Source organism: Hirsutella rhossiliensis, assembly GCF_020360975.1.
Source record: "Hirsutella rhossiliensis strain HR02 chromosome Unknown scaffold00011, whole genome shotgun sequence".
NCBI classification, from domain to species: domain Eukaryota; kingdom Fungi; phylum Ascomycota; class Sordariomycetes; order Hypocreales; family Ophiocordycipitaceae; genus Hirsutella; species Hirsutella rhossiliensis.
In genome coordinates this window covers 398963-426575 of record NW_025408677.1, presented here as the reverse complement: position 1 = coordinate 426575, position 27613 = coordinate 398963, and the positions used below count along the sequence as shown (strand labels likewise).

At 53.3% G+C, this 27613-nt stretch overlaps 5 protein-coding genes across 5 annotated transcripts; 3 read left to right on the top strand and 2 right to left on the bottom strand.

Moving 5' to 3' along the window:
* Nucleotides 1-164: 164 nt before the first annotated feature.
* On the top strand, nucleotides 165-5192 carry HRG_08858 (PIF1 protein; the record flags this gene model as incomplete). Its single annotated transcript, XM_044867329.1, has 14 exons — nucleotides 165-568; nucleotides 639-954; nucleotides 1121-1375; nucleotides 1649-1785; nucleotides 1832-2118; nucleotides 2184-2416; nucleotides 2610-2701; nucleotides 2763-3081; nucleotides 3147-3307; nucleotides 3388-3649; nucleotides 3869-4302; nucleotides 4368-4746; nucleotides 4801-4972; nucleotides 5023-5192. The coding sequence occupies 14 exons, from the start codon at nucleotides 165-167 to the stop codon at nucleotides 5190-5192; spliced, it is 3621 nt and encodes a 1206-aa protein (XP_044717350.1).
* A 477-nt stretch (nucleotides 5193-5669) lies between these two features.
* On the bottom strand, nucleotides 5670-7848 carry HRG_08857 (Ribonuclease H-like protein; the record flags this gene model as incomplete). Its single annotated transcript, XM_044867328.1, has 3 exons — nucleotides 5670-6023; nucleotides 6181-7017; nucleotides 7057-7848. The coding sequence occupies 3 exons, from the start codon at nucleotides 7846-7848 to the stop codon at nucleotides 5670-5672; spliced, it is 1983 nt and encodes a 660-aa protein (XP_044717349.1).
* Nucleotides 7849-17115: 9267 nt separating this feature from the next.
* On the top strand, nucleotides 17116-22094 carry HRG_08856 (uncharacterized protein; the record flags this gene model as incomplete). Its single annotated transcript, XM_044867327.1, has 13 exons — nucleotides 17116-17413; nucleotides 17642-17669; nucleotides 17740-18146; nucleotides 18667-19109; nucleotides 19314-19391; nucleotides 19733-19811; nucleotides 20070-20242; nucleotides 20425-20620; nucleotides 20669-20689; nucleotides 21031-21348; nucleotides 21421-21616; nucleotides 21662-21810; nucleotides 21904-22094. The coding sequence occupies 13 exons, from the start codon at nucleotides 17116-17118 to the stop codon at nucleotides 22092-22094; spliced, it is 2577 nt and encodes an 858-aa protein (XP_044717348.1).
* Nucleotides 22095-23239: 1145 nt separating this feature from the next.
* HRG_08855 (PIF1-like helicase domain-containing protein) lies at nucleotides 23240-23995 on the top strand (the record flags this gene model as incomplete). The annotated part of the gene is made up of 2 exons (XM_044867326.1): nucleotides 23240-23485; nucleotides 23546-23995. The coding sequence occupies 2 exons, from the start codon at nucleotides 23240-23242 to the stop codon at nucleotides 23993-23995; spliced, it is 696 nt and encodes a 231-aa protein (XP_044717347.1).
* A 240-nt stretch (nucleotides 23996-24235) lies between these two features.
* HRG_08854 (glycosyl hydrolase family 61 protein) lies at nucleotides 24236-25262 on the bottom strand (the record flags this gene model as incomplete). The annotated part of the gene is made up of 2 exons (XM_044867325.1): nucleotides 24236-24844; nucleotides 24939-25262. The coding sequence occupies 2 exons, from the start codon at nucleotides 25260-25262 to the stop codon at nucleotides 24236-24238; spliced, it is 933 nt and encodes a 310-aa protein (XP_044717346.1).
* Between the last annotated feature and the right edge of the window lie 2351 nt (nucleotides 25263-27613).

Genomic DNA, 27613 nt, shown 5'->3' with positions numbered 1-27613 from the left:
GAGCGACCTGTCGAGTCTCTTGTCGGTGAGGCGGCGGGTGGTCGAGAGGGCCCTTGTCTGGCTGAAGCGGAACAACCCCACTACGCCGAGATCGAGATCGACGCGGCGGAGATGGAGAGCTGGGAGACTCGATACACGGGGTACCGTCGTCGGTGTGCGATCGTATGGAGCGGAACGAGCCGTCTGGGTGGGAGAAAGCGCGGACGGCGCACGTTGTGCCGCCCACGGAACGCGCCGTGGACGAGGAGGGGCCGGTGGAGATCGAGGAGCTCTTCGCCCTGCTCAACCAAGGACAAGAAGCCGGCGGCCAGGGTGAAGGTCACGGGCCCAACGGAGAAGGCGCGGTTCGCGATGGAAGTGACGCCTGCCCCGACCAGAACGTTCCAGCGATCAACGAGGTGACGTCTTCTGGCATGTTCGCGCTCGACGGACCGCCAGACGTCGCGGACGTGGAGAAGCTGCAGTTTGCCTGTGACGCTGTTGGTGAAGGTGCCGACGACGGCCGTGCGGGCCAGAGCGTGGGTCGGGTCCCTAGCCGGGGGGGTTCGGGGGCGTGGCGACGGTGGTTGTGAGCCATACATCCGGGTTTCGCGGGGGGGTGAGTTTACCGATTCCTTTGAGGCGTCCTTCTTTGCCAGGACGTTCCCGACCCTGTTCCCATTTGGCGTTGGGGGACCAAGGCTGGTTGAAGAGACCATGGTCGACGCGGGGAAGGTCACGGCCAACTTGCGAGGCAGGGCTGTCGAGGCAGAGGCGGCCGCGGGAGACCCCGTATCGTCTCGAAGCTTGAACCTTCAGGCGTGGGCCGAGATCGTGCTCCGGCGCCATGGTGGTCGATTTGCACTGCACCACATCTTCGCATTTCTCGTCTTCAACATGGGGGTGCGGTCGAGGAACCGCCGGGTCAGCATGTTGAGTGTGGGGAGGAAGAACTTCCGCAAGGTAGAGCGCATCGTGCGTTCGATGACCACAGAAAGGCTAGCGGCGGCGAGGGTCGAGTTGGAGAGCTCGGGTAAGACGACCGATGGTGACGTGAAGGAGCTTCTCAGGAGCCTCTCGCTTTACGGCCACCGGCAGCCCATGTCGAGAGGTCCGTCTCAATATGCGGCGGAAAATCCAGTCGCTCATCGTCGGATATGGCGTGCCGGCCATCTGGTTCACCATCAACCCGAACGACATTACGAACCCGGTGAAGCTGCGACTGGCGGCATACCGCACACGCGATCCCGACGCGGCCGAGGAGTTCTTAGAAGGCCTTGGGGATGCGTATAAGCGGGCACGGCTGGCGATATCGGATCCCATGAGCTCGGCCGTGTTCTTCCACCGCGAGATGAAGCTATTCTTCGATCATTACGTGAAGGTCGGTGAAGAGTCGGTATTCGGGCGCATCGGCAAGTACTATGGCGCCGTGGAGACGAACGAACGAGGGCGCTTCATGTTCACGGCTTGCTCTGGCTGCACGGGAACGCGCATCTCAGCTCGATGCTTGCCGACATCCACGGGAGGATCAGGCGGCGTATCGCGAGCGAATCGTCCGATACATCGATAGCGTCTTCTCAGAGGTAAGAATGCCTACCTAAGATGTGCCACCGGGAGCCTGAAGTACTCTTCTGATGGCCAAGTGGGGCCGGGTTGACGTGCAAGGCAGGATCTGGACCAGGAAAGTTTTTGCGCCGTGCAAGCGGAGCGATCTGTGACGGGCGGTATTGGTTCCTGCTGGACAACGCCGCGCAGTTCTCGGCCGCGTTTATCGAGGAGGCCAACTTCTGTGCCGGCGCGACGCAGGTGCACACGCATAGCCCGACCTGTGTGAAGTATTCCTTGGGCAAAGGAGGGCGGAAGGGGACCTCTGCCGGTTCAAGGCGCCATGGAGGTTAGTCGACAAGACCGCCCTCACGGCAGACGGGGTGCTGCAGATCCGGAGGACACACAGCATGGTCAATCGATGGAACGAGGCTATTGCTGTCGGGCTCCGGCACAACCATGATATTTCCTTCATTGCGACGCAGCGCAAGACAATGGCCCTCATCTATTATGTCACGAACTACGCGACCAAGGTGGAGGACCCGGTGTGGAAGCGTGTGGCGGCCGCGGCCGAGCTCCTGGCCGCCTCAACAGGTGATGGCACGGCCAACGGAGGGCGGGACGGTGGCGGAGACGCTGCCACCGATGACCCTGTCAAGGGAACAGGACGCGACAGTTCCTGATGAGAGTGGCGAACCGCGTGTTCACGGAGCGTCCGCTATCACAGGTCGAGGTCGTCGCTCACCTTCTCGGATATCCGGCCGAGTTCACCGACAGCAGCGCGTGGGCGTACCTGAACTGTTCTCTGCTGTACTGGGAAGTCTTTCGGCGATGGCGGCATCTCCGAGAAGCCAGTGGCGCTGCGGCTACGGATGACACCTTGGATGAGTCGGTCGTCGTCGAAGAAGAAGGCCTGAGAATCTCCCACGTCGAGGCGTACCAGCACCGGGAGAGCTGCTGAAAGGCCTATGCCTGTATGACTACATATCGATCGTCAGACTGAAACGCATCGGCAACGACGAGAGCTGGGCGGCGGGGAGATGTCTTTCGAGGATGGATGGGCGCCGGGACGACGCTGGGTTCAGGTGCTCAGGCGGCCGGGCAAGCACGCTACCGTCTGCCTCGACGGCTACCTGAGCAAGGACTTCACCTACGATGACGAGTCGTGCTACCGGAGGTGTGTATGGCAACTGCTCTGTCAGCGGGCATTATCGGAGAGGCTAACCCACCCCCTGAAGGGCAGCCGTGCAGCATCTTGCGCTGTTCGTGCCGTGGGAGTCCTTCCTGGGCGAAGGAACAGGTGAGATCAACAGCATCTGGGCGCGGGCTCGAGACGCTATGGCCCCGAGAATATCATGTCTGGTCGACAACGTGCAGCTGCTTCGACGATCCGCCGAAGACGCAAAACGCGACGCCAAGCAATGGGCAGCCTCGTCCGGCGATGGCGACCCGACGGTCGCACACGTCGAGGAGGGTGGAGCAGGCGAGGCGGGCGCGGAGTCTGCAGCGACATATCAGCCCAACAGCATCGGAGACGCAACGCGGCTCATCGACGTCGTCCGAGGTGCAGTGGAGCGAATCAGGTGACGGCCAAGTCGCCGGAGCTCATGGCAATGATACAGCAGCTCTGTCGGTTTCAGCAATCGGCGCTGCGCTCGACGGCCGAGCTCGAGGCCACGGCGCTGATCGAACGAGGGAGAGGCGGTAAAGCATGCCAGGGCGGGTATTTCCCGGGGCCGCACTACCGCCGCAGGATCAGGTCAAGGCTATCAAGTCGCAGCAGGTAAGTGCCTCGAAGGAGAGGAGAGGATGATCAAGGGATACAAAGCACGCCCGCCGCCTGGGAAAGCGATCGCCGCGCAGCGTTGCGAAGGGTGATGACCGGTTTCGGGAGGACGAGGTCGAAATGACGATGGCCGACTCCGACGAGACCGCTATCGACGCAGGGGCGGGAATGGACGTTCAGTTTGGCCCATCAACCTCCTTCCTCGCGGCGGGCAAGGTGTTGGCAACACGGCTGACGCTGAACAAGAGGCAGTCCATCGCTTTTCTGATAATATGCCGCCAGCTCGATTTGATGCAGCAGACCGACGGGGCGATGCCTGCCAGCTGCGCCAGTTCGTCGGTGGCGAGGGCGGTACCGGCAAGTCGCGAATCATCGAGGCACTCGTCGAGCTGTTCAGTAAAAGAGCCTTTCGAATCGTCTGCTGATCACGGCGACGTCGGGGACTGCGGCGGCGCGGATCAACGGCATCACGATCCACTCCGCCTGCGGGTTCACTAAAGACCAAGGGCGGGGGCGCGAACATGGTCAAAGACCTTGACGGTGCGGCTGCCGAAACAGGCGGAGCGGTTCATCCACGGCCAGTCTCGAATGGATTGGCAGGAGAAGGATGTGCTCGTCATCGACGAGGTGAGCATGCTCGGGGCGCGGACGCTGCACGCCGTGAACGAGCGGCTTCGCCGGCTTCGCGGATCGCGGCAAGATTTCGGGGATCCCCATCGTCCTCTTCTGCGGAGATTTTCAGCAGTTCCGGCCGGTCAAGAGAGGTCGATCGTCCTGCCTAGCGCGGCCATCTCGTGGGACGTAGACAACTCGTTCAAGGCCGAGCAGCGTCACCAGCACGACAAAGCGCACGCACTGTGGAAGAGGTTCACGACGGTCGTCATGCTGGACGAGCAGATGCGCGCCGCCGGCGACCCGGAGCTGCAGAGGCTGCTGAAGCGGATCCGTCTAGGCGTGCAGGATCGGACGGATCTAAACCTCCTCAACTCAAGGTGCTACCGGGAGGAAGGCGGATCCCTTGGGAGACGGGCATCACCGTGGTGACGCCGCTCAATAGGAATCGGTGGAACCTGAACATGGAGGCGAGCCTGGCGTTCCGGGTCCAGCAGCGGTCGACGATGCGCATTTTCATCTCCGAGCACAAGTGGAAGGAGGAGCTGCCGACGGAGGAAGAGGCGATCATGATACTCAACCAGGGCGACGATAGCGCGATCCCGGTGCCGGCCGTCTTCATGTTCGTGGCCGGGATGCCCATCGTCGTGAACCACAACACCCACCAGGGGCTGAAGCTAGTGAACGGCGCGAGCTACTCGGCGGTGGAGGTCATTGTCGACAAGGCGTACCCGGGGCATCGGATCTCGGCCGATATGACGATCCACTTCGGGCCGCCGGCGGGGATCATTCTCGAATCGGAGACGACGAGATATCTCCACTTCGTCGGGATGCCGCCGGGCACGATCTTGTTGACACCCATGACCGTTAAGATACAGTGCCAGCGAAAAAGGCCGTGGCAACGCAACGACGTCAGCCGAAAGGGTTTGCCGTGCGCAGCAGCGTTCGCGTGCACGGACTACAAGGTGCAGGGCAAAACGCTGGAGCGCGTGGCCCTCGAGCTGCGAGGACACGGACGACGAAGATGGATGGAACGGTGGTGCCCTCGCAGTGCGACCCGTACGGCCTGTACGTGCAGCTATCGCGCTGCCGAACTCTAGACGGCATCATGCTCGTGTCCAAGGTGCGGGACAGAGACTTGGTGGGCAACCGGGTCCCCGAGGAGATGACTGCCGCACAGGCCAGGCTCGAGGTACTGAGCGAGAGGACCGTTGAGGAGGCGTTGCGCTGGCTGGACGGTGATGCTGAAGAGTCAAGGCGGCCGGGCTAGGTGACGCGATGAAGAGTTCGGCAGGCGGGAAGAGTCGGCAGGCGGCAGACAGGGTGGGAGGCGCCTAGTGGTGGGATAAGGCACGCGAAAAGGCAACAGAAGCCGGGGAAGGGCAGCGACCAACGAGGAGGGAGGCAAGGAGGGACCAATCACAAGGGACCAATCAAGGGGCGGAGAACTTTTGGGGGGAGAGGGCGGGGTCTGCGGGGCACGTTAGAAGGCCTTTCGTTCCTCAAGGCACACGATCATCGATCAAAGACCCAACTGAGCCTCAGTTAGCCTATCCACAGTATGATTTATTTTCATATGGTGGTAGTAGTAGTAGTAGTAGTAGTTTATTACACTAGCCGGCCGTAGCCCTAGAGCCTCTATTCGTTACCAATACAGGAAAAACCCTATAGCCGAAGCCCGGGATGAAAACCCGTATTCTACCATCTTGTCTGCGCGTATGTCTTTCAACGTTGAGCATCTTGTCGCCTATCGTGGTTGGTGTATATCGTAGGGGTTGGACTCGGTGACGTTGAGAGTTTGCGGCGTTGTTGAGGTGTTGGTTGCGTGGCTGACGCGCTGCGCAGGCGGCCCAAGGATTTTTCGACCGTCGGGCGAGGTCGTCCGCATGCGTGTGATGTCGCCCACACGGGTGCTTCGAGGCGGCGGTAAAATGACGGGAGCGCCCCCGCTAGGGATGACCCAGGTCCCTAGAGACTGTGTTCCCCATTTGGTAAGGCAGGATGGGCTAGTCTGCCGGTCTCGACCTCCCCCCAAAGGTCGTGCCCCCGGCCGGATTCGAACCGACTCCGCCACGAGGGCGGCCTCCAAAGCGTATGACCACTACGCCACGAGGGGTTTTCATATGGTGAACTAAACCATATATTGCCCATACAAGAAATGACGTCATTGGGTCATACTTCCCGTGCCCAAGGGGGTGTTATTACTGCACTCTTCGGCCGACTCGGACCCGTATTGCTCAACCTCCTCTATTCGTAACCCTGCCGTGATGCCGCTGCGGATCCAGCTTTTCAGGCACTCTCCTCTCTCGACTGTCGATGCTCCGAGAAGCATTCGATCCCAAGAGATAGTGCGCCTTGCGCCTGAGAATGTGCGCTCTGGGTCCGCAGACATGGCGGGTATTGAGAGTATGTCTATCGCCATCTTGGACAACCGAGAAACGTTCACGGTGTTCATCACGATGCCACCAGGAAAGTGGTGAACCGTCAATCTGAATAGGCGACTGCGATGTGAAGGCTTCGTACTCGTCTGCGTCTGGTCCCTTGCCTATGACATCGAGTTCCTGTGCGAGTAAGTCGTACTCGTCCTGTTGCAGTACTGAAACCTTGGAAGGCGTGACAGAAATTGTCGGCAGATCCATGTACTCTTCTTCCCAGAGGTTTCTCACTGCGTCGAAGGTTCTTTTATGCCATGACTTGGGCCAGTTTTTCTCAATATGAGCCTTTCCTCGAGACGGATGAAGAATCAGGGCTGCACCGTATGCCGGGGTCTCGTCAGAAAGCCGATAATATTTGTCGAAAACGTGCCAGCTGGTCAGCACCGGGCCGAGAAGTTGTTGATTGAGCTTGTATTTCTCGAAAGCTTGCTGGTAGTGTTTATGAAGGACATCCATCGTGAAGAGCGTGCGGTCTAGTGTTGAGCGATAGCCCTCAGTAAGGAGTGTTATTCTCCAGAATGGCTGCAAGAAGTTTCTTATATCTCGAAGGGCTTGCCAGTCTCGAGGTGCCAGATAGTCATTGACAAGTGTCTCGTAGTATTTGTCTTGATACCACTTGACGTGCTCCTCCTTTTCAAGAGCAGTATCCAGTAGGAGGAACTAAGAGTTCCAGCGTGTGTCGTTGTCGAGCCCGAGAACCTTCCCTGCACGCTGACGGAAAGTGTTGTACCTGTAATCGTTGGCTCTGATATGAACCGCAATATTATGCACCTTGCCGAGCGGACCAAGTTGGCTCCAGCCACGTTCCTTCCGCTTCTTCCACCCTTGCATCATGTCCAAGTCGCACGGCGCTTCATCCATCTCCTCAATCTGTCTACATGCCTCGAGTACGGCCTCTTTGTTGTCCATGAAAAGAAAAGCCTGGACGCAAAGATTGACCACATGGCCATGGCAGCGGATCCGTCGATGCTTTGCATTCCATGCGATGCCTTGACTCTCTAGAAAGCTGCTCATCAGGCGGCAAAGCACATCATTGGAACCGTGGTTGTCTCCTGTGAAGTACCCTAGCAGACTTGATATGCCGTAGTCCTCAATGACTGGTTGAAGCAGCTTCCATTGTTCACCTCCACCGTGACTACCGGGACCATCGATGCCAGGAAGCTCAGGTAAAGCCAGCAATGCTTGAGAAGGGTTTCTTTGGTCGTCCTGCATGAACTGGACACATATTCCGAGGAAACCTTTGTGATTCGGCGCGCTCCATACGTCGGCAGAGAGGTGAAGCTTGGAGGGCGAAGATTGAAGCCGTTTTCGTAAGATATCTTTATGGATTGCATAGGAGTTCATGCAAAGCTTTTGAATGTGGCCATGTGAGGTGCTGATCAGCCCTTCCGCAGTGGAATTCGCTGCCATGAGCAAAGCATGAAACTCAGGCCAGGTATTGCAGTTATATGGGAGGTTTCGCACGGTGACAAGCTGAACCAAAGCTTCCATTGCGGCCTTCGGATTGATTGCCTTTCGCAAACCCTGCTCTTCTCTTTCCTGAAACTTGACAAGATCAACCTCTCCGGCTTTGTTGAAAGCGTCTTTCAGAAGGTTATGACATGTTTTCTTGGTCAGGGTTGACTCAAGACCAGCGACGTCTATCGTGTGTATCTTCAGCAGATGGTTGCGAAATGTGGTAGAGACGTAAGTCGAATGGCAATTGATATACGGGCCCAACCACTTTACTACACGGGCGCTCCTTACACGGGCTGTATGGACGACCGGCCAGCCCCACCAACACGGCCCGTCAGCCATTGGTAAGTCAACACACTGCAGCCAAGACCTGCTACAGGCGATGAACGCCACTCGTAGCGAAGCTCCGGAACACAATGCTCAGAATTTCTTTACGTATTCCTTCGTGAACCAGTGGAATGGTTGGCGCAGCGTAAGCAGATCCGTGGGGCTTGGGGTGTCATGCATCAGTGTATCGAAGCGTCAATAGTCAGAAGGTCTAGGCCCTATTAGAGTCATTCTCCGGGCGTAATAAACACACACACACACCGACATTCTGGGACATATTTTGGAGCAGTGATACCAAACTGAACGAGAGTCCTCCATTGAACAGAGCGAGTTTGAGCGAACGCCAGCTAGGCATTGAGGGGCCTCATCATGGAGACGCCGGCTGAGGCCGTGATCATGGTGGGGCGAAGCGCGTCGCCTGCGTCGACACCCGCGAAAAGATCGACACGCGTCGTGAGGCCAAGCACCAAAATTCGAGAAGCCGCGCGACAGCCCGACGATCTGGCGGAGAAGACAACACGCGCAACTAGGCTTGCAACACGCATTGCCTCGGATGATGTCGCCATCAGTGACGCGACTGAGCGGCGCAAAGTTGCCAGCAGCAGCAGTGGCGCGAACGAAGGCCGAGCCATGCTCCAGAAAGTTCTCGAACTCTTGAGCGAGTCACGTCAAGAAACGCAAAAGCTCAGCCGAGCGATAGATGCGCAAAACGAGATCATATCCAAGCAACAGCAGATGATCCAGGAAATGGATCAACAAGGAAAGAGATGAGAGATGAGCTTCGTCACATCCGAGCGCAGTTAGAGACCCTGGCTACGCCGCATCTTCTCTGCAGAGCAGTCCGCAGATGTCGTATGCGAGCGCTGCAGGGTCATCGCCGACGATCCAGACAATGAACCGGGGCACCGTACCAGCAGCTAAATCGGCACGAACAGCCGTCAGCGATAGTCTCTACTGTACGGTGGACACATCACGAGTCGAAGAAGCGAACAGGTGCCAGACGCAGATCGGCAACATCCGAAAGGCCATAGAGAGCGACATGAGAAAGAGTCAGAGGCAGGAGACTTGGAAATGCGCAGCGGTCGTGACAGACGCTCGAAACCCCGACCGGATCAAAATTTTATGCAGAGACCAAACCGAGTTGAAGCAGGTCAAGGAAGCAGCGCAGAAGACGGTAACTTCGGGAGCCAGGGTACTGAGAGATCAGCTTTACCCTGTCAAAGTCGACAACACCAAGCGTACCGCAGTGCTGGACGCCGAAGGCAACGTTCTGCCGGGCGCAGCTGAGGCGCTCGGAGCCGAGAATTACGTCACGATTGCCAAGATCACCTGGCTTAGCAACAGAGAGAAAGCCAAAGCGTACGGGTCAATGGTGATCTATGTCACTAAAGAGAGTGACGCGCAAAGACTTCTGGACGGCGTGTGGTTCGATGTTGCGGGAGAGTCCGCCTGCACCAATGTTTTTGAACGCCGCGTAGGACCGATTCAGTGCTTCAACTTGTTGACTTGATATGAGACATGGACCAAGACATGTTTAGGCAGTGGTGAGTCACTGGATAGTGGCACGGACGTGCCACTATGTATATATGTATGTTGAGAGCTGTCAGACAGAATTGAATAGAAGTAAGTTCAATCGCAACAGGTTATGCACCCGGTTGCTTTTATTATCCTTCCACTGCACGATTGAACTCGGCATATGAGAACACTTTTTCGTCAAGAATCGACGGTTGACAGCAAAGACCCGGCACTATGGGCAAGAAAGACTACAAAGGAACCATCCTTGATGGAAGAGACTCCTTTGACAGCTGGAAGATGGATCTTGAAGATAACTTGTTGAGTGACGATCTTATGAGCTGCGTCACCGGTAAGGCAACAGCGGAATCGTCCGATTTATCAACGCCAGGAGAGAATGCTGCGGACATTAAAAATGTCTCTCGCGAGAATGAAAATACGACAGAGTATTGACCAGATCCACAAGAACTCAGTCAACCATCTCACCGATCCACGAGCAATTTATCAGTCCTCGTTAAGCGATATGCGACATCGAACAAAGCGCGCCTTCGACAGCTGATCCGAATGCTATACGACGTTAGTACGCAGACGAATAGAACTGTGCAGGAGAAGGTCGACGACCTAAAGCGACTTCGAGCTCAGATTAATAGCCAAGACAAGGACATTGTTATCCATGAACAGCTATTGATTTGCTTCTTGCAAATGAGCATGGACGACGCTTTTAACACTACGGTCGAGATCTTGAACGCCTCGACAGAGACGTTGACAATGGAAAAGGTGCAGAGCTCTCTGGAAAGCAAAGAGTTGGAACTCGTCGATACTACAATCAAGGGAGAAACCGCACAATTCGCGGGTCGTGGCCGCAGTGCATGGAAAAAGGGAACAACAGGTCCAAAGCACAGGATGGTGGCGATGATAGCAAGGAGGAATATCTGAAGAAGGCAGGGGGGTGCTGGTCTTGTGGCGGCATGCATTTCAAGCATGATTGTGCAATTTGGCACCAAACCAAAGCAGGGAAGACCTGGCTAGCCTCTGAAAAAGCGAAGGCGAGAGAGGCCATGGATAGCACAGAAAAGGCAAACGCGGTCAGGATCCTTGAAGACAGTGGTAGTGAATCTGAGAGATCTACCTACTTGCTTCCGAACACAAAAGCAACAGCCCTCCACAATGGTATCTCGACAGCTGTGCTTCCGTCCATATCACCCCAAGGGAAGACCAATTTATCTCAAAGTTGTCCCCTACAAAGACAAGTGTTGAGATTGCAGACGGCTCGAGGTTCGTTCAAGAGGGAAAGGAGATGTGAGGATCTTTTACGTCTCACAGAAAGGAAGAGCAAGGTCGACAATAGTACGTGGGTGCACTACATCCCGGAGGCGACGAGCAGCCTGCTATCAGTCGGTGAACTGGAAGACAGGGGAGCATGTATTGTCGTGGACTCTCCGGGGAAGACAGTCACGGTGACAAGAAATCAGGAGGAGGTGATGTTTGGCCACAGACATAAAAAGGTGTGGCGCTTGAGCCAGACAAGAGGGCACCGAGCCCATACAATCCAAGAAAAGGGTGGCGATAACGGGGTAGCGCTGAAGTCAATCCTGAAGATGCCTGAAAGACTACTACATGCTAGGCTGGGACACCCTGGAAAGCATATGGAGGGCAAACTGAACGCCGTAATGGATGATCTCGGAGACAACTCATTCTGCCCGTCATTCTGCTCAAGCTGCACCGAGGCCAAAATGACAAGAAAAGTCTCAAGGAGCCAATGTCTGCGGTGACAGAAAAGCTGGAGAGTCCATATAGATCTTTGGGGCCAGTTGAGCTATCACTTCAAGGAATGAAGTACATGCTGACAATCACCGATCAGGCTACCGGGCGAGTTTGGGTTTATTTCTCTAGAGACAAAACGAGAATTACCGACAAGATCAAAGCCTGGGTAGTTGTTGCAGAGGCGGAGTGTCGCGAGTACGGAAAAGGCGAAAAGGTCAAGGCGATGCGCTTTGATCGCGGAAAGGAGTTTCTAAACGAGGCAATGAAGGTATTTTGCACGGGGAGAGCTATTCGGATCGAACCAACAGTGGGCTACCACCCGGAGAATAGTATCTCTGAGAGGAGCATGAGAACCATATCAGAGAGGGGTCTGCTATGCGTCACGAAATGGACCTCCCGGCAGCATACTGGGAGTTTTCGAATGCAACAGCGGCCTATCTGAGAAATAGGGAGTTGTCAGGGAATGGCTAAAGCCCATGGGAGTTATGGCGTGGAGAGAAGCCAAGATCAGGGCACTTGAGAGTGTTCGGATGTCCTGCCTGGGTATTTATTCCCAAAGAAAAGAGAACAAAGCTTCTGAAAAGAGCATGGCAAGGAGTTTTTGTTGGATACAAAGAGGAGACAGATAAAATCTATCTAGTCTGGAACCCAGCTGATAAGAAGGTCCACGAGGTTCGATTCGTGGAATTCGATGAGAGCAAGTATATGGACAATGAAATCAGCCAAGAATCACAATCGCAGTATGACGATGAGAAGGAAGAGAAAAAGGAGCAAGGGGAGCTCACTGATGATGACTCTGATGCCGAAGATTCGGTCAGGGATAGGACTACGGACCAGGAAGCTACAGAAGCTGGGGAGGATGCCGGAGAAGCAGCGGATGGGAACCCGACCGACCAAGACACTGCAGGTTCGGAGGAAGAGCTCCAAGGAGACACAATCATTGTCAATACAGGGGAGGCGGATATAACCTCTCCTGAAAGGAGTCTGCCGAAAACAAGATCCCAGATTCGACGAGAGGCCGTGGCACTCAAAAGAGCAGAGAAGCAGCGAGCAGAGCTGGAATGGCGGCAAAGAGAAGAACAGCGCATGGCAGAACGTCTGAAGAAGCGAGGGAGAGTGGCAGGAAGGAAAGAGCCATGGTAGCAAGGACGCTTCTCCAGCCTAATACAGACCTGTACGACTTCGACCCGAAAAAGCTTACCTTCCGACAGGCGATGGAAGGCAGTGAGAAGGATCAATGGGTAGGAGCTATAGATGAGGAAGTTCAGAATCTCATTCGACGACAGACATTCTCGGAGGAAATCAACGAAGTTGACGTGCACGGAGAAGAAGTAGTTGATGCCAAGCTTGTGTTTGATCACAAGAAAGACAAAGAAGGGAAGATACTACGGTATAAAGCACGTCTAGTCGCGAGAGGGTTCACACAGAAACACGGGATCAATTACGAGAAACCTTCGCACCCACGATCCGGCTCGATGCGATGAGGATCATTCTAGCTTTAGCGGCGAAGAAAGGCTGGAAGGTATACCAGATGGATGCTGTGGCTGCGTTCCTTGCAGCAGACCTAAAGGAAAGGATCTTCATGAAAGTGCCAACTGAGCTCCAGCAATATTTCGGGAAATACGTTCAGATCCTGAAGAGTTTGTACGGATTGAAGCAAGCTGCAAGGATGTGGTATTTGCTAATATCAGAATATCTCAAGGAGATTGGTTTCTCACCGATGACAGTGGACCCGACAATATTCAGACATACAGAGTCGGGGGTAATCATCGGCGTGCACGTGGATGACTTTATGATTACAGGGGGGGACGAGGATGCCATTGAACGGGTCAAGGAAAAGCTGAAGGGAAGATTTGAGATGAAAGACCTCGGAGAAGCAGAGAACATTCTCGGAATTCGGATTCAAAGGCACAAAGGAAAGCTGATGATTGATCAATCACAATTTGCGAAGGAAATCGTGGCAGAATTTCTCTACGACGACTCAATGAAGCACGCAACCCCCATGGAACCTGGAGCTATACGGAAGCTCGTTGAGGAACCGGGACGGCCTCTGAACCATGACGAATGGTTGAAATACGTGGAATTGCTCGGAAAGCTGATTTGGCTATGCAATACGAGGTTCGACATTATATTCGCAGTTAACAGAATGGCATCTTTCACGGTAGAGGCATGCTGGAACCACTGGAAAGCTTTGCTACGAATATTGGGTTATGTCGGCAGGACTATTCACCACGGTATCACATATGGCGGAAATAATGAGCACGCACAAGGAGTCGAAGGCAGCGATATCGACTATTATTCCATTGACCACAACATCGAAGGGCACGTCGGCTCTGCAGGCCTGCAAGATGGGGAAGCGTTCTCTGACACCGACTACGCTACTGATCCAAGGGACCGGAAGAGTATCCTGGGGTTCGTCTTTATGGTCTACGGAGGCGCCGTCATGACGTATAGCAAGAAGATGAAATCAGTGGCAAGATCTACGACAGAAGCAGAGTATGTTGGGATGGGGGAGGCCACAAAAGCTGCCCTCTGGGGACGTCGACTACTTGCAGAACTGGAAGGAAAGGGGGAGCAAACAGTGCCACTACTGCTTGGAGATAATAAGGGAGCTGTACAGCTGACCCGAGGAGTATCGAACACGTCGAAAATCAAGCATGTTGATATAGCATTTCATCACGTCGTTGATGAGGTCAAGGAAGGGAGAATCCAAGTCTACTGGGTTCCAGGGGAGAATATGCTAGCAGATGGGATGACCAAGCCTCTGCCTAGGGAGGCTTTCGAGAGGAACAGGAGGAGGATTGGAATTGGACCCATACGCTATGAATAGCGTTGCAGTTGAAGTCTGACAGCTCTAGGGGAGTGTTGACTTGATATGAGACATGGACCAAGACATGTTTAGGCAGTGGTGAGTCACTGGATAGTGGCACGGACGTGCCACTATGTATATATGTATGTTGAGAGCTGTCAGACAGAATTGAATAGAAGTAAGTTCAATCGCAACACAACTGTCAAGAGATGGGACACAAGGCGTTTTCATGCAAGAAGCCGCAAAGATGTGGCAGATGCGCGAAAGCAGAACATCACCACAGAGAATGCAAGGAGACAGTGCCAAAGTGCGTGCCCTGCGGTGGACCACACGAATCGTACAGCCGGAACTGTCGGGCGCGGAACCCTGGGGATGAGACGCAGGCAGCGTCTGGCCCTTCGGGCTAAGCAGCGGAAGTGAGAATCCACTTAGGATCGATTATGGCACTAACCTTCAACAATACTAACACACAGGTATTCGACTTCGATTTCGACAGACCGCGCTTCAGCTGCTGAAGGTAGGACGCTGAACACTTGGAGAAATTGGCCTTCAAGCAGGCCTGTCACGGAGCGAGTAGCGGCGAGGTTGGTGTAGCGTATGCTGACCCGTGGGGCTTAAGGTGTTATGCATTAATGTATTGAAATGTCAGTAGCTTTTACGTCTAGGCCCTATGGGAGAAATCCTCCGGGTGAAATACACATACATACAAAACACGAAGATTATATCATTCTGTAGAGGAATAAACGCTCCTATCTATGCCGAAGCTATTTTACCTCTCTCCCGCATCTAGTGGTGACAAAAAGGGCCTCAAGTGCCGCCTTGACTTCGATCACTGAAGCTGACTCACCTCTGAGACCTCCTCCTCGGTCTCAGATTTCACCACAACGGGCATTTCTTGACTTCTACTTTGGGTAATGGCTTCCTGAGCCACCAAGGCTTCACTGAGAGTCATTAACCGTCTGTTCGGGCTCGGGGTTGCTCTCCTCTTCTTGCTTCTCTGCAGCCGGGTCACTTCTGCCTCCAGCTTCGCAATTATGTTGCTGTGCTCAGAAACTGTTTGTTCTTGAGCTTCAAAGCCTCTTGCTATCACGGCGTAATGCCTCCAAGTGCCAGGAGCCCTGTTCTTTCCGAAATCGCGAATGTGGCGGCTGGTTCTTCGGTGTATCATCAGGAGCCAAAAGTGGCGCAGAATTTGTAGATGCCTCTACCGTACCTGCGTGAATTTCTGCACGCCGCAATGCCTTGGATCGTGAGATTGGCCAATTTACAGTGACGCTCCTGCCGGACAACATATTCTTTGGAGTCATTCCGAGTTCACGTGCTTTGGCATATGCCCGAATAAAATTGACCCTATCAACGGGCGCAGAATCCGTCAGACAGGTTAATTTCTAAAGTTCTTTCCGATACGCCGCCTGGATGTCGTTAAACCACCTTTGTCCAGTGGCTGGAAGCCATGACAGCGGTGGGAAGGAAGGTAACAGCAGTAGGCGCTGTTCAAACGCACGTGGCCATCCATGCATCCTGGTCCCGGTTAACAGTGATTTCTAGGGCGATAAATATGGAAACGCACCGTTGCATGGCTTTCATGTCCATCTAATACGATCAGCCTAGCATATGAATCATCAGCGGGCCGCGTGTGTGGCAAATAGACTCTCTCAAGCCACTCAATAGCGATAGGTTGTCCGTCCATCCGTTGGGCGAGGTAATGTAATGCCGGTCGGCTATTTTGCCGGATTCGGTCGCGAACCACTGTTTCTGGAGTTCTTTGCCCTTGAAAATGATGCCAGGAGTAAGGGCACGGCCGTCCGCGGTGATGGCTTCGATAAATGAGGTCTAGTTGCGGGACCGTGGTCCTTTCAGAAGGGCCTTCTGTTTTGGGTCTGTACTCCCAACCACAAGACCATCCAAAACTGGCAAAAATAGGCTGGTTAGTTGGAATAATGAAGGGCAAGTCAAACACTCACCATAGCCAGACATAATACCGCCCCGGTTGACATTCACGGTATTCTCCGGTTTAATCCGTCCATACTCCTTGTCCTGATATCGAAGTACCAGTGAACCGCCCGAGGCGTGAAAGCGTTAAACCTGTTGGCTTCCTAACGTCTCTCACGCTTGTTATTGATCTTCAAATGGCAATTAATGAATTTAGTGGACCAGTTGCTGTCCACTGTCCGCTTGTTGTTCGGTTGCTTTATAGAGTCTCCACGCAGGCGCGGATCAGTCTGTGGGAGGGAATAGAGCCAAGAGACTCTTGAAGGACAATCAAGGAGAGAAACCGAGCTTTCTGGTTATTTCTCAAGTGTTTGTCAGCCTGTATCTGATCAGCGAGAGCTGCCTGGCCTTTTTGTCTGTCGGAAATAGACTGCTGATGTCTGATCATTTGTACGACAGAGCGCACATCGCAGGAGGGTATCACGTGCGTCAGCAGGGAACAACGTTTACCCGACACGCACACAACCTATCAAACCTCACAGCATGGTCTAGATAGCGAAGAATAACAAGAACAACACGATCATCGATCAAAGACCCAACTGAGCCTCAGTTAGCCTATCCACACTGATCAGTTGTTACCTGGCTGGTAACCTCAGAGCAGCAAGATAGAAGAGAGTCTTTTCTAAGCATCATCTGCATCAGATTGCCCTGCGAAGTTAAGATTGCTAGAACGCGAGACTGACTACGAAGACCCGACCGGCGCCCACTCTATTCAGTCAACCGTGCCTAGTTGTTTGCCTCAGCCGCTGACCTCTTAGGCGTGCCCTATCGCACATACAAATCTCTGGTATCCCGCTTGATTATCAGCTTCATTGATCACTCTCGATCAATTTGACCTCTCTTGACACCTTCTTGCCCTATTCCCTCGCAGATTTTCCTGTCAAGCCCCATCCGACATCATGAGCAGCAGCGCAAGCGGCACCAGCGCGAACGCGAACGCACCGGCGCTCGACATCAACGAATTCCTCGATATTGCTGAATTCAACCGTGGCCTCGCCACAATCTTCAACATGGACCTCTTCAACACCCCAGTCAACGAGACTTCCGATGAGATCCACTATAATACCTTCGTTCTCGCCCGCATCGTTGATTATAAAGTCTCCTCAACATGTCAAGGTCTCGAGCTGCTTGGATCATTCCAAGAAGACTTTGAGGATTGGGAGGAAGACGACTTCAAGAAGGTCGATCCAAGGGTCCGTAAGGTCCTACGGAATACCCTAAGGTTCAGAGGAATCTATACAGGAAAGCTGAACGCAAAGATCACGGCATTCCTAGTAAATCTGAAGAACCGTGACCGACTTCCTGAGTGGGATGAAGACGATCTTCGTGATGCCATCTTATACGAGAAAACGGCCGCCTACCGACGCCAACAAGAACTCCTCAGACGATCGCCATCGCTAGCAACAACCCCAGCACCAACCCCAGCACCAGTCACTCCCGATCTAAACCTCCCGCAAGACCCCCCAATGACCAATCCCTACCCTGTCACGATCGAATCAACAGCAGCAGGAACTTATGATCAGACCAGCTATCGACCGCGAAGCTTACCGGACCGTGCCCCCAGTCCAGGTCCCCAATGAAGACCTCGATCCTGCCATCGCCAACCAGTTTTCTAAGCTATGGGATCGAAAGCTCAACTATTCAGGTGACGCCTACGATATCCTAGATGATAAGATCCGTTACTTTCTCGATGCCTGCCTCACAGCTAGCATCAAACCGTCACAATTCCACGCTTTGTTCTCAAATATCCTCACGAAGAGAGCAAAGAACTTCTTCGTGCATCAAGTCAGCCGCGATTCAACGTTCGCGGAGATGTATCAGAAGATGAAGCAGCACTTTGATACGGAAGTCAATAGGCAACAGTATCACACTGACTGGACCTCGATCAATTTCACACAGCTTCGGAAGGAATCTCCCGAGAAGCCTCTCTGTGAAATCCTCCAGGCTCTTCTTGACAAATTGCAGCTATGCCAGAGAGCTCTTGGGAATAGCTATGGCGGCGAAGACCAGCTAATTTCAACGACAATTCGAGCATGCCGTGGCGTGCCTGAATTAGAATTCGCCCTCTTCGTGCCGGCTAAGACCTTCGAGGGACTATCTTCACAGCTAAGATCGTCACTCACAACCGTCAGCCAAAGACAGCCCGGACAGCCCAGTCAATATCTTCAAGATCAAGACCAATTCTTTACTGACCGCCGCTATCAGCACCCCGCTGACAAAAGGAAGAAGTGGACGAAGCGCTGCTACGTCTGCGGCAAAGAAGGCTGTTTTTCAACGAAGCATCCGGATGACGAGAGAAAGAGGGCCAAGGAAAGATATCTTCGAGAACGAGGATTTCACGGCCAGAAGTCATCTTCCCGTCCATTTACTACGTTCCTTGCCGATTACGAAGGGGACCCAGATGAAGATCAGACCTCTGATTCTGCTGACGATGACTCTGACGATCAAAGCGATAGCTTCTTTGCAGCTGCCTTCCTATCTAATAGAGCTTTTCGCCACCGCATTCACACCGTCGAGGAGAATCGATATGCGAGGAATCACAGCATTTCTTGCTCGATCGCTACAACCGGACCTCTTCCAAGGGATCCTGCCTGACACGGGTGCAGCGAAGATATCTACAGCTGGGATCGACCAATTCCGCGCGCTCCAACGAGAGATGCCGACGGTCCAGCTACGGAAGAATGCGACGATCGCAACGGTCAGATTCGGTGGAAACGAGCCGACGAACACGATCGGGATCACAACAGTCATCACCCCGATTGGAGAAGTCGTTTTCCACGTTATCAATATGTCAACGCCCTTCTTGCTATGCCTCAAGGATATGGACCGTCTCGGTGCCTATCTCAACAATGTCACGAACGAATTGATCTGCGGCGATAAGAGGATTCCGATCGTACGCAAATGGGGTCATCCGTGGTTCTTCCTACGGAAGGATGAAGCCGCTATTGCCTTCCTATCCGAAGCCGAGCTTCGGCGCCTCCACACTCGCTTTGGCCACCCGTCAGTACACAAGCTACATAAGCTACTGACAAGCGCTGGGCATGATGTTGAATTCGAAGCAATCGCGATGATCCGAAAATTCTGTCATTTTTGCCAGATCAAGGCAGACGCACCGCGCAGGTTCAAATTCACGTTAAAGGATAACTGCGATTTCAACTACGAATTGATCGTCGATGTAATGCATCTTGACAGCCGGCCAGTCCTTCATGCCGTTGACCTAGCAACCTCTTTCCAAGCCGGACGATTTCTTCAGAATATATCGGCTAAAGAGACGTGGGAAGCACTCAAATTGTGTTGGATTGACACATACCTAGGCCCTCCAGATGTTATCACGCACGACGCTGGTACGAATTTTGCCTCCTCTGAGTTCCAAGCAGAAGCGAAGCTGCTAGGAATAACCTGTCACCAAGTGCCCGTCGAAGCCCACTGGTCAATTGGCAAGGTGGAGAGATATCACGCCCCGATTCGAAGGGCATACGAGATCTTGAAAGCCGAGCTAAAACAGCATCAGCTGAGTCGTTGCTTCAAATGGCCTTCAAATCCGTCAATGATACCGCCGGACCTGACGGTCTAGTGCCCACACTACTAGTCTTTGGTGCCTACCCTCGGATAACGATGGATTCGCCGCCTTCTGCTTCCGCGATCACACGTGCGAAAGCCGTGACGAAAGCTATGGCAGAGCTACGCAAGCTTGTAGCTAAAAGGAAGGTCAATGACGCCCTCAATACCCGTAATGGGCCCAACACGATTGAGAAGATGCCACTATCATTGCCGCTTGGTAGTGAAGTTCGAGTATTTCGTGAGAAAGGAGGATGGAAAGGCCCATACAAGGTCCTAGCTGTGACAGACACAGAGGTCACAGTTGAGCTAGACAACGGGCCAGCTAAATTTCGCAGCACGGCTGTCCAGCCCTACTTTCGCCACCCGGATTCGCAGCAGCAACGAAGTCACGATGTTCTACAGCAGCCACACGCTGACAATCAGACTGCTGACAATCAGGCTGATAGCATCAACGTTGAGACCGAAGTGCCTAAGCCATTCGAATATCCCGAGCCGGAGAGACCACGCAGACGCGGCAGACCAAGAAAAGTCCCTCGAGATCAGCAGCAATACGATACCTTCATTCCTTCTAGTTATTTCCTTAGTCTTAGCCCTTTTTCGTTACCTCGATCTCAATTTTCACCCGCTAATATGTTTCTATCGCATAGTGCGCCGCCCTCGACCTTGCCGTAAAGTTACGTGCAGAGAAGAAAATCACTACCGCCGGACGACCGTTTGAAGCCTCTGATGACCTCGAAATCACGAACCTGCTAGGCGCAGGCGTCATCGTGCCCGAACGATACGATATGAATAAGCATGGAAAACACAGGCTATTCAAGTCACGAATGGTCCGGGAGGTCAAAGGCAAGAACAATGCTACACCGTACGAGAAATCTCGTCTTGTGGTACAAGGATATGGTGACGACGAGAAGCGTGAGATCCTCACGCAGGCTCCAACAATCTCCCGTCCTGCCCAGCGGGTAGTACTCGCTCTTTCCCCTTTCCTTTGCTCTTTGAAGATGTCTCTTGCTATCCGAGACATTACGATGGCCTATACGCAGGCATCGACCACTTTGAATCGCACTATCCTCATCTCTTTGCCACACGAATTAAAGAGAGATACCCAGGGGGAACCATCCTTCGTGTGGTCAAGCCATTGTACGGAATCGCTGAAGCAGGCGCTCATTGGTTCAATACGTATCATGAGCATCACCGCATCAAGCTACAGATGGAGCCGTCAACGTTTGATCCATGTTTAATGATAACGACCGCAGAGATCAACGTCACGACCGCAGAGACCAACGCGGATACCGCACTTCAGGTTAATGCCTTCGGCGTTGCCGCGCTTCAGACTGATGATACGTTATTGGTAGGCACAACAACATTCCTGCAACGTGAAGACCGCGAGCTATGCTTCCAAGCCAAGCCAAAGAAGACCCTACGAGAAGGCGATACCTGTGATTTCAACGGCAGCCTCATTGCTCTAGAGAAGGGCTATCTTCTAGTCATGCAGAAAGGTCAGGTCAACAACCTCAACATTATCGATCTATCCACGGAAGATCGGGCCCAACGATACGTGGAACAACGTGCCCGTGGCGCCTATATAGCCTCAATTTGTCAACCAGAGGCTAGCTTCGATTATTCAATCGCGGCACAATCACAAGATCCAACCGCGGAGGATTTTCAGGCGTTGAATAAACGGATCCAATGGCAGATCGACAATCCACAAAGAGGCCTTCGATTCGTCCCAATAGGTCTAGAAGCAGCAAAGGTCTTCGTCTTCACAGACGGATCATTCGCCAACAACAAGGACTTAAGCTCTCAGATCGGATTCGTTATAATCATTGCAACCGAGACTAAGTCAGATGAGTCATTCACGATCCACGGAAACCTGATCCATTGGAGCTCGACGAAGTGCAAGAGAGTCACCCGCAGCGTCTTGGCTTCTGAGATATATGGATTAGCTTCAGGCTTCGATTTGGCATATGTGATCACAGAGACGATCAACCAGATCACAAACCGCCTTGGATTGCCGCAAATCCCGCTCGTGGTGTGTACGGATTCGTATAGCCTATACGAGTGCCTCGTGAAGCTTGGCACTACGACGGAGAAACGCCTGATGATCGATATCATGGCGTTGAGGCAAGCGTACGAACAGAGAGACATCACAAGCATCCGTTGGATCAATGGTGCGGACAACCCGGCTGATGCAATGACGAAGCTATCTCCGAACGGAGCCTTGACCCGATTCGTCAACGACAACGAGATCACGATCCGGCTTGAAGGTTGGGTTCAAAGGAAGGAAGATATGACGATTGAAGAGGCGATTAACGATTGACGATTTCCCTTGGTTAAATTTTTTTTTTCCCCTATTATCTGATGCGTTTGCTTCGACTTTAAAAGAGCTGCCAGTGTCTGATCATTTGTACGATAGAGCGCACATCGCAGAAGGATATCACGTGCGTCATCAGGGAACAACGATTACCCGCACACACACACAACCTATCAAACCTCACCGCATGGTCTAGATAGAAAAAGAATAACAATAACAACATGATCACCGATCAAAGACCCAACTGAGCCTCAGTTAGCCTATCCACAACTACTACTTATTGTCGTAAGGCAGAATTTCGGTAATATAGCATGTTGTTGGAACGCATGAAGGGCGGAATAGGTCACCTGCCAGGTCACGTGGGGCATTCGGCTGAGATGAACCAATCAAGTAAGTTATGGCAAAGAAGCTCTCTACTCGTGCCCGTCCCCACTTGCCAAAGCGAATCCGCGGGCACGAGTAGACACCGCCTCGCAGATCATAAAACGAGCGATCACCCCACAACTATTTGTTACACCTCCTGCGATCTTCCTACACGCTCTTCATGCCTGAGGCCGTCCACCGCGATGGCCGAGCCGGTAGGACTGGCTTCCGGGCTATTGGCCCTGGCTACGTTCGCCTTCCAATCCAGCATTACGCTTTACAGCACTGTCCAGAGTTTTCGAGACCATCCCAAACGTGTGCGCGATCTCATTGCGCATCGGGCGAGCCTTTGTCCCCGTATCCGTTTCTACGTCTCTAACATTTGTCTTTTGAGAAGGTCTGTCGAAGACGCGCGTAAGGACGCGAAGCTCTGGGCCAGTCGATCGGAGGGCGACGACACAATTGACGTTGAGTACCCACTTGACGATGGCCGATACGAAGAAGAGCCTCCAGCACTGGCTCATCGTCAGGCCTACAGAGCTCTACTCCAGATTTTGCGAAATGCGGTGCAGGACACGGACGCCACAAAAGACTCACCCGTCCTTGGAGGTTTAATACACGATCTGTGCGAAGAGAACCCGACTGACGAAGAGCAACCTTTTGTGCAACGTCAAGAGGATCTGTACCGGAATATAGCCCATGATCAAGGTGACGGCTTGTGCCATTTCCCAATATCTCGAGACGATGTCCAAGCAGCGGCCAAGGCCCAACAACTATTGCATCTTCGGATGCTAGACGACATTGAGAGTCGTTCTCAGGGGACCATGCTTTCCGCGGATGGCGCCGACATCGACGATACCCTAGCTCGCTACGGCGATACGGAACCCACCATTGCGCCGCCGGGAAGTGACCTCAATCAACAAGGGCCTCGAATGCTTGTCGACGTCAGTCCGGTGGCTAGCTTCGCGGAGATGGGACACGCCACTGCGGCCACCTTCACTCTGAACTATCTACAGGCCATGGCCCTTCAACTTGTTTGCGCATTTCTGGACAGGTATACCGCTAATCAGGACTCAGCTGGTCAACATCTCCAGTATACCGGCGGGCCAGGCGGCACGGGAAAGTCGAGGATCATCGATGCCCTGAAGGACGTGTTCGCGGCGAGAAATCAGCCACACCTTCTGCAGATAACCGGCACATCAGGCAGTTCGGCGGCCCAGATTGGCGGCACGACCATCCACTCAGCGTGTGGGTTGGATTCCCATCGCGATCCAAACAAACCGCCTCCCCCTTTCTCGGAGGCGAAGAAGTGGATATGGAAACAGAAGCTGGTACTCGTGATTGACGAGGTCAGCATGCTGGGAGGAGCCACTCTGCACAACGTCAGTCGTCACCTGCAGGCACTCCGTGACTGTCCGGACGAGCCGTTTGGTGGGATGCCTGTCGTTCTACTGATGGGAGACTTCTACCAGTTCGCCCCCGTGCGGGAAACAAGCCTACTGATCATCAGACCGCCGGACCGAACAGAGACCCCCCTGCGATAAGCGAGCATCTCTCACACCACAGCGGCTGCAGATTGTGGCATCTGTTCAAAACCGTGGTGCTCCTCGAAGACCAAGTCCGCGCACGCAACGATCCCCAGCTCCACCAGACTCGGCCGTTGATCATGTAAATTCCACTCAATGAAGGCCCTCAGTTGAGTGGATTGAATGGTTTGCATCCTTGTCCCGAACGATGGACAGCCAAGCAAGACTTCCCCGGCGAGCACTGCAGAGGCGCAATATTCAATAATCTTGACCATTCTGTTCAGCGTCATTCGCTACAGGTGTAGGTGTGATTTGAGAAGAGTTCTCGTAGGGACCATATCCACAACCCTGAGGCGCTGCATAGGGGGTCGTCCAGGCTGGGGAGGAAGACAACGCGGTGGAAGACGCTCCGGTGGGGTGGACGGCAATAGTCGGAGGTGCTGCATCCCTGCCCTTGTAGAGGGCTGGGCCTGGAATCACATAAGTGGCAAGATTGTTGAAGATATCAATTAGGATGCCGGGATCGGTTGGTGTGTAGAACTGGGTGGCAGGAATGCCTTTCGGTGTAGCAGTGCCACCACCTGTCACCTTCAAGTTGAGGCATTGCGGGTAAGCTTGCGCACCATTGTCTACCTTTGCGAGGTGCAGTGCAATGATCTCATGACGAAGAACATAATTGCCTGCTGCAATGTCGGAAGGGATGTTAACCGTCCAAGTATTGTTGGCAGCCATGAGCTCATCGCTGGCCCATCTTCCGGGGGACTTGCTGTTGTCGAGAAGACCAGCCTCTTCAATTTTGAAGAACTCAAGTTCGGTCTTGTTCACAGAAGCGCAGCTCCCATTGCAGTTCGCAAGGTAGCTGATGACCTACTCTGTGTTAGCATTCTGATTGGATTCGAACAACTTCTGTTGCAACGTGATCCTGGGTCCATCATGGTCCGCTCCTGCTCCAGAAACTTACCGGGCCGCGGTGATCTTCGAACCATTTGTTCCAGTGAATCGTCACCTTGCCTCCAGCAGCCACCTCGCCAGCGAGAGCACCAGGCTTGGCATCCTGGTGGCAGATAATATTCGGCTGGTTGTAGTCAAAGGTTTGAACAGGGCCGTCCTGAGTATCCGCAGTTGACCACGCGATGAGATCAGGGACGTTTTGTTCATGAGGGTATTGATCGACCAGGAATCCACCATAGGACTTGCCATCAATGTCGATACGATCGATGTGCCCATGAGCTGCGGCCAGACCAGATGTGCCTAGGATGAGCCATGCGACTTTAGAGAGAGACATTGTTAAGTGAAGAGTGAACTTCAGTCAATGAAGTAAAGTGAACGATTGATAAGACGAATGAGAAAATGAGAGAATGTGTAGAACAGGATGAGGAAGAGAAAGGAGGATTTTGAGGGGAGAAGAAAGGGACTTTATATGTGCCCAAACATAATGGGTTCTTTGCGGGTAGGCAGCACAATCTACGTGCACTCGCAATGCGTCGCACAACGACGACGCTCTTCTTTTTCCAGCAGTTTCGTTCTCAGCCCGGCAGCAGCACTGGTCGGTTGACATGTTCCCACATCAGCTGAAAGCTCTGCATTTGCAACACAGCCCTCTTCCCCACTCGTGAAATTGAATGGACCTGCCCGTTTCAAAAGAGATTAAGACGGATCGCCCTGATTGCCTGTTACGATTTGACTCTGCATTGATCCAGGTTTGAGCTTGATTAGGCGTCTAATTAACAAGAAACAGGAGAAGGCTCGCCGGTCATGGCTCGCGCAAAAAGCCTTGAGGAACGAAAATTTGAGGTTTGAGTTAACATAATGTTGGAGGGGGGTTTATCTGTCTATATATTTGAAGGTTTGTGGTGGTTGCGTCACTATGACTACCCAAGAATTCCTTCCCGCTGTAGCTTGCATCGTGCGAAGGGTGATTGGGGGCGAATCTTAGGAGAGCGGGCACCAACGTGTCATGTCGTGCAGCACTACGTGTCAATAAAAAGCAAGAAGGTGAGAAATGACGGAGGAAGAGCAGATAAAATGTAACCCGTAGAATCCGATCTTGAGACTGGCCTGTTTACCGTTCTTCGCATCATATTCGTTAATTACACAGATCATCTAAAGCTCTGGAAACCAAATTATGGCGACGTCCACGGTCCGAGTCGAGTTCATATGCGAATTCGGCGCCAGGCAACTCATACACAACCACAGCATCCCCGGAGCCTTGTCACCGAGGCAACTCGGGCCGGAGGGGATGCTGAATACAACGAGCGGTTTGTACAGGCCATGATGCCTCTTATGAAGGAGCACGAATCAGCATGTTGCGGTGCGTCGGGGGCTTTCTGTGAATGGTGCGGGCGGTTTGCGATAGACATCCTACAGAGTCCAATATCGATGCTACACGCAGACGAAGCTCGCATTGTGGTTTGGGTAACATCGTTATGTGGAAGAGAGCAGTGCGAAGTAGAAATGAGAGAGGAAATGCAACTGGTGATTAGGGAAATGCGGCAGGAGGAAACGCGGGATGAGTTTTTGGGACGCAATAGTTGCATGGAGGTCAGGCTGTGCAAAATATGCGGGACGACGGTGGGAGGATGACCAGGTATAGTATAGGAAAAACGAATCTGACCAGTGTAGATCCAGCTTTTACTCCGCGATTGACTCTTGTACGAATGAAGAAGCAGCATCAATGCGAATGATCCTGTGCACTTGGTCCGACGGGGTCGCGCGGGAGGGTGACCCTTGGCTGGCTCCAACCCTTGGTCCTCGAAGATTCTCCCAAGTCCTGTGCGTGCCAACAACTCCTCTGCTGGCAACCAGTGCAATTCGAGGTTTCGCGCTAAAGTTCCCAGGCTCTGTCAGATATGTTCCCTGTTCCCCTGGCTCTAAGATCTCCTATTGGCTATGACCTATGTACAGCCCATCAAGGCGCCAATCGGGGAAGCTGGAATTGCTTCCTGTTCTGCGGAGGAATCTTTTGAACGTTGTGTGCCGCGCTAAAGCAGCCCCTATAAGAAAAAGAAAGAACGTACCGAATTTCTGTTGCCGTAGAAACTGAAGAAATTTTGCCTGGATTTGCGCGTTTGGCGGCGGCTCCCTGTTTCGAAGCTCTTGCGAGACTCAAGAACAGGCTTTACAGCCCTTGCAATAGCGATTTGGGAATACATTGCGCGTTGGCGACGTAGAAATACGTCATGAGTATCATGCGGTCGCGAGTTTTGGTGGGAATATGCACTAAAAACGCGGTGCTACGATAGTGGGCCCGTGCGCGGCTGTCTTAGGGTTTTCTGCATGTCCACAACTTTTGTGGCCAACTTAAGGGTAGGGCACTAGCCAACGGGTACAATCTCCCGCGCCCCACCTGACCAGGTTTAAACCCGGGAGCTGGCCCACGCCACCGCAGCACCAAAATTTCGACCCCTGCCCTAGAATTGCTGTAACCACCGCGTACCACGGTCCCACTTTATTGGCACTCGCAAACTCGCGCCACCTAGTGTAAGTGAGTCGAACAGGAACAAAGCGCAAATCGGGCAGATACGACAGGCCATCGAGGTTGAGATGAGAGCGAAGAACGGACATGAGACCTGGAGGTGCGCAGCAGTTGTGAGAGAATCCCGGAACGCCGACCGAGTCAAGATCGTCTGCAGAGAC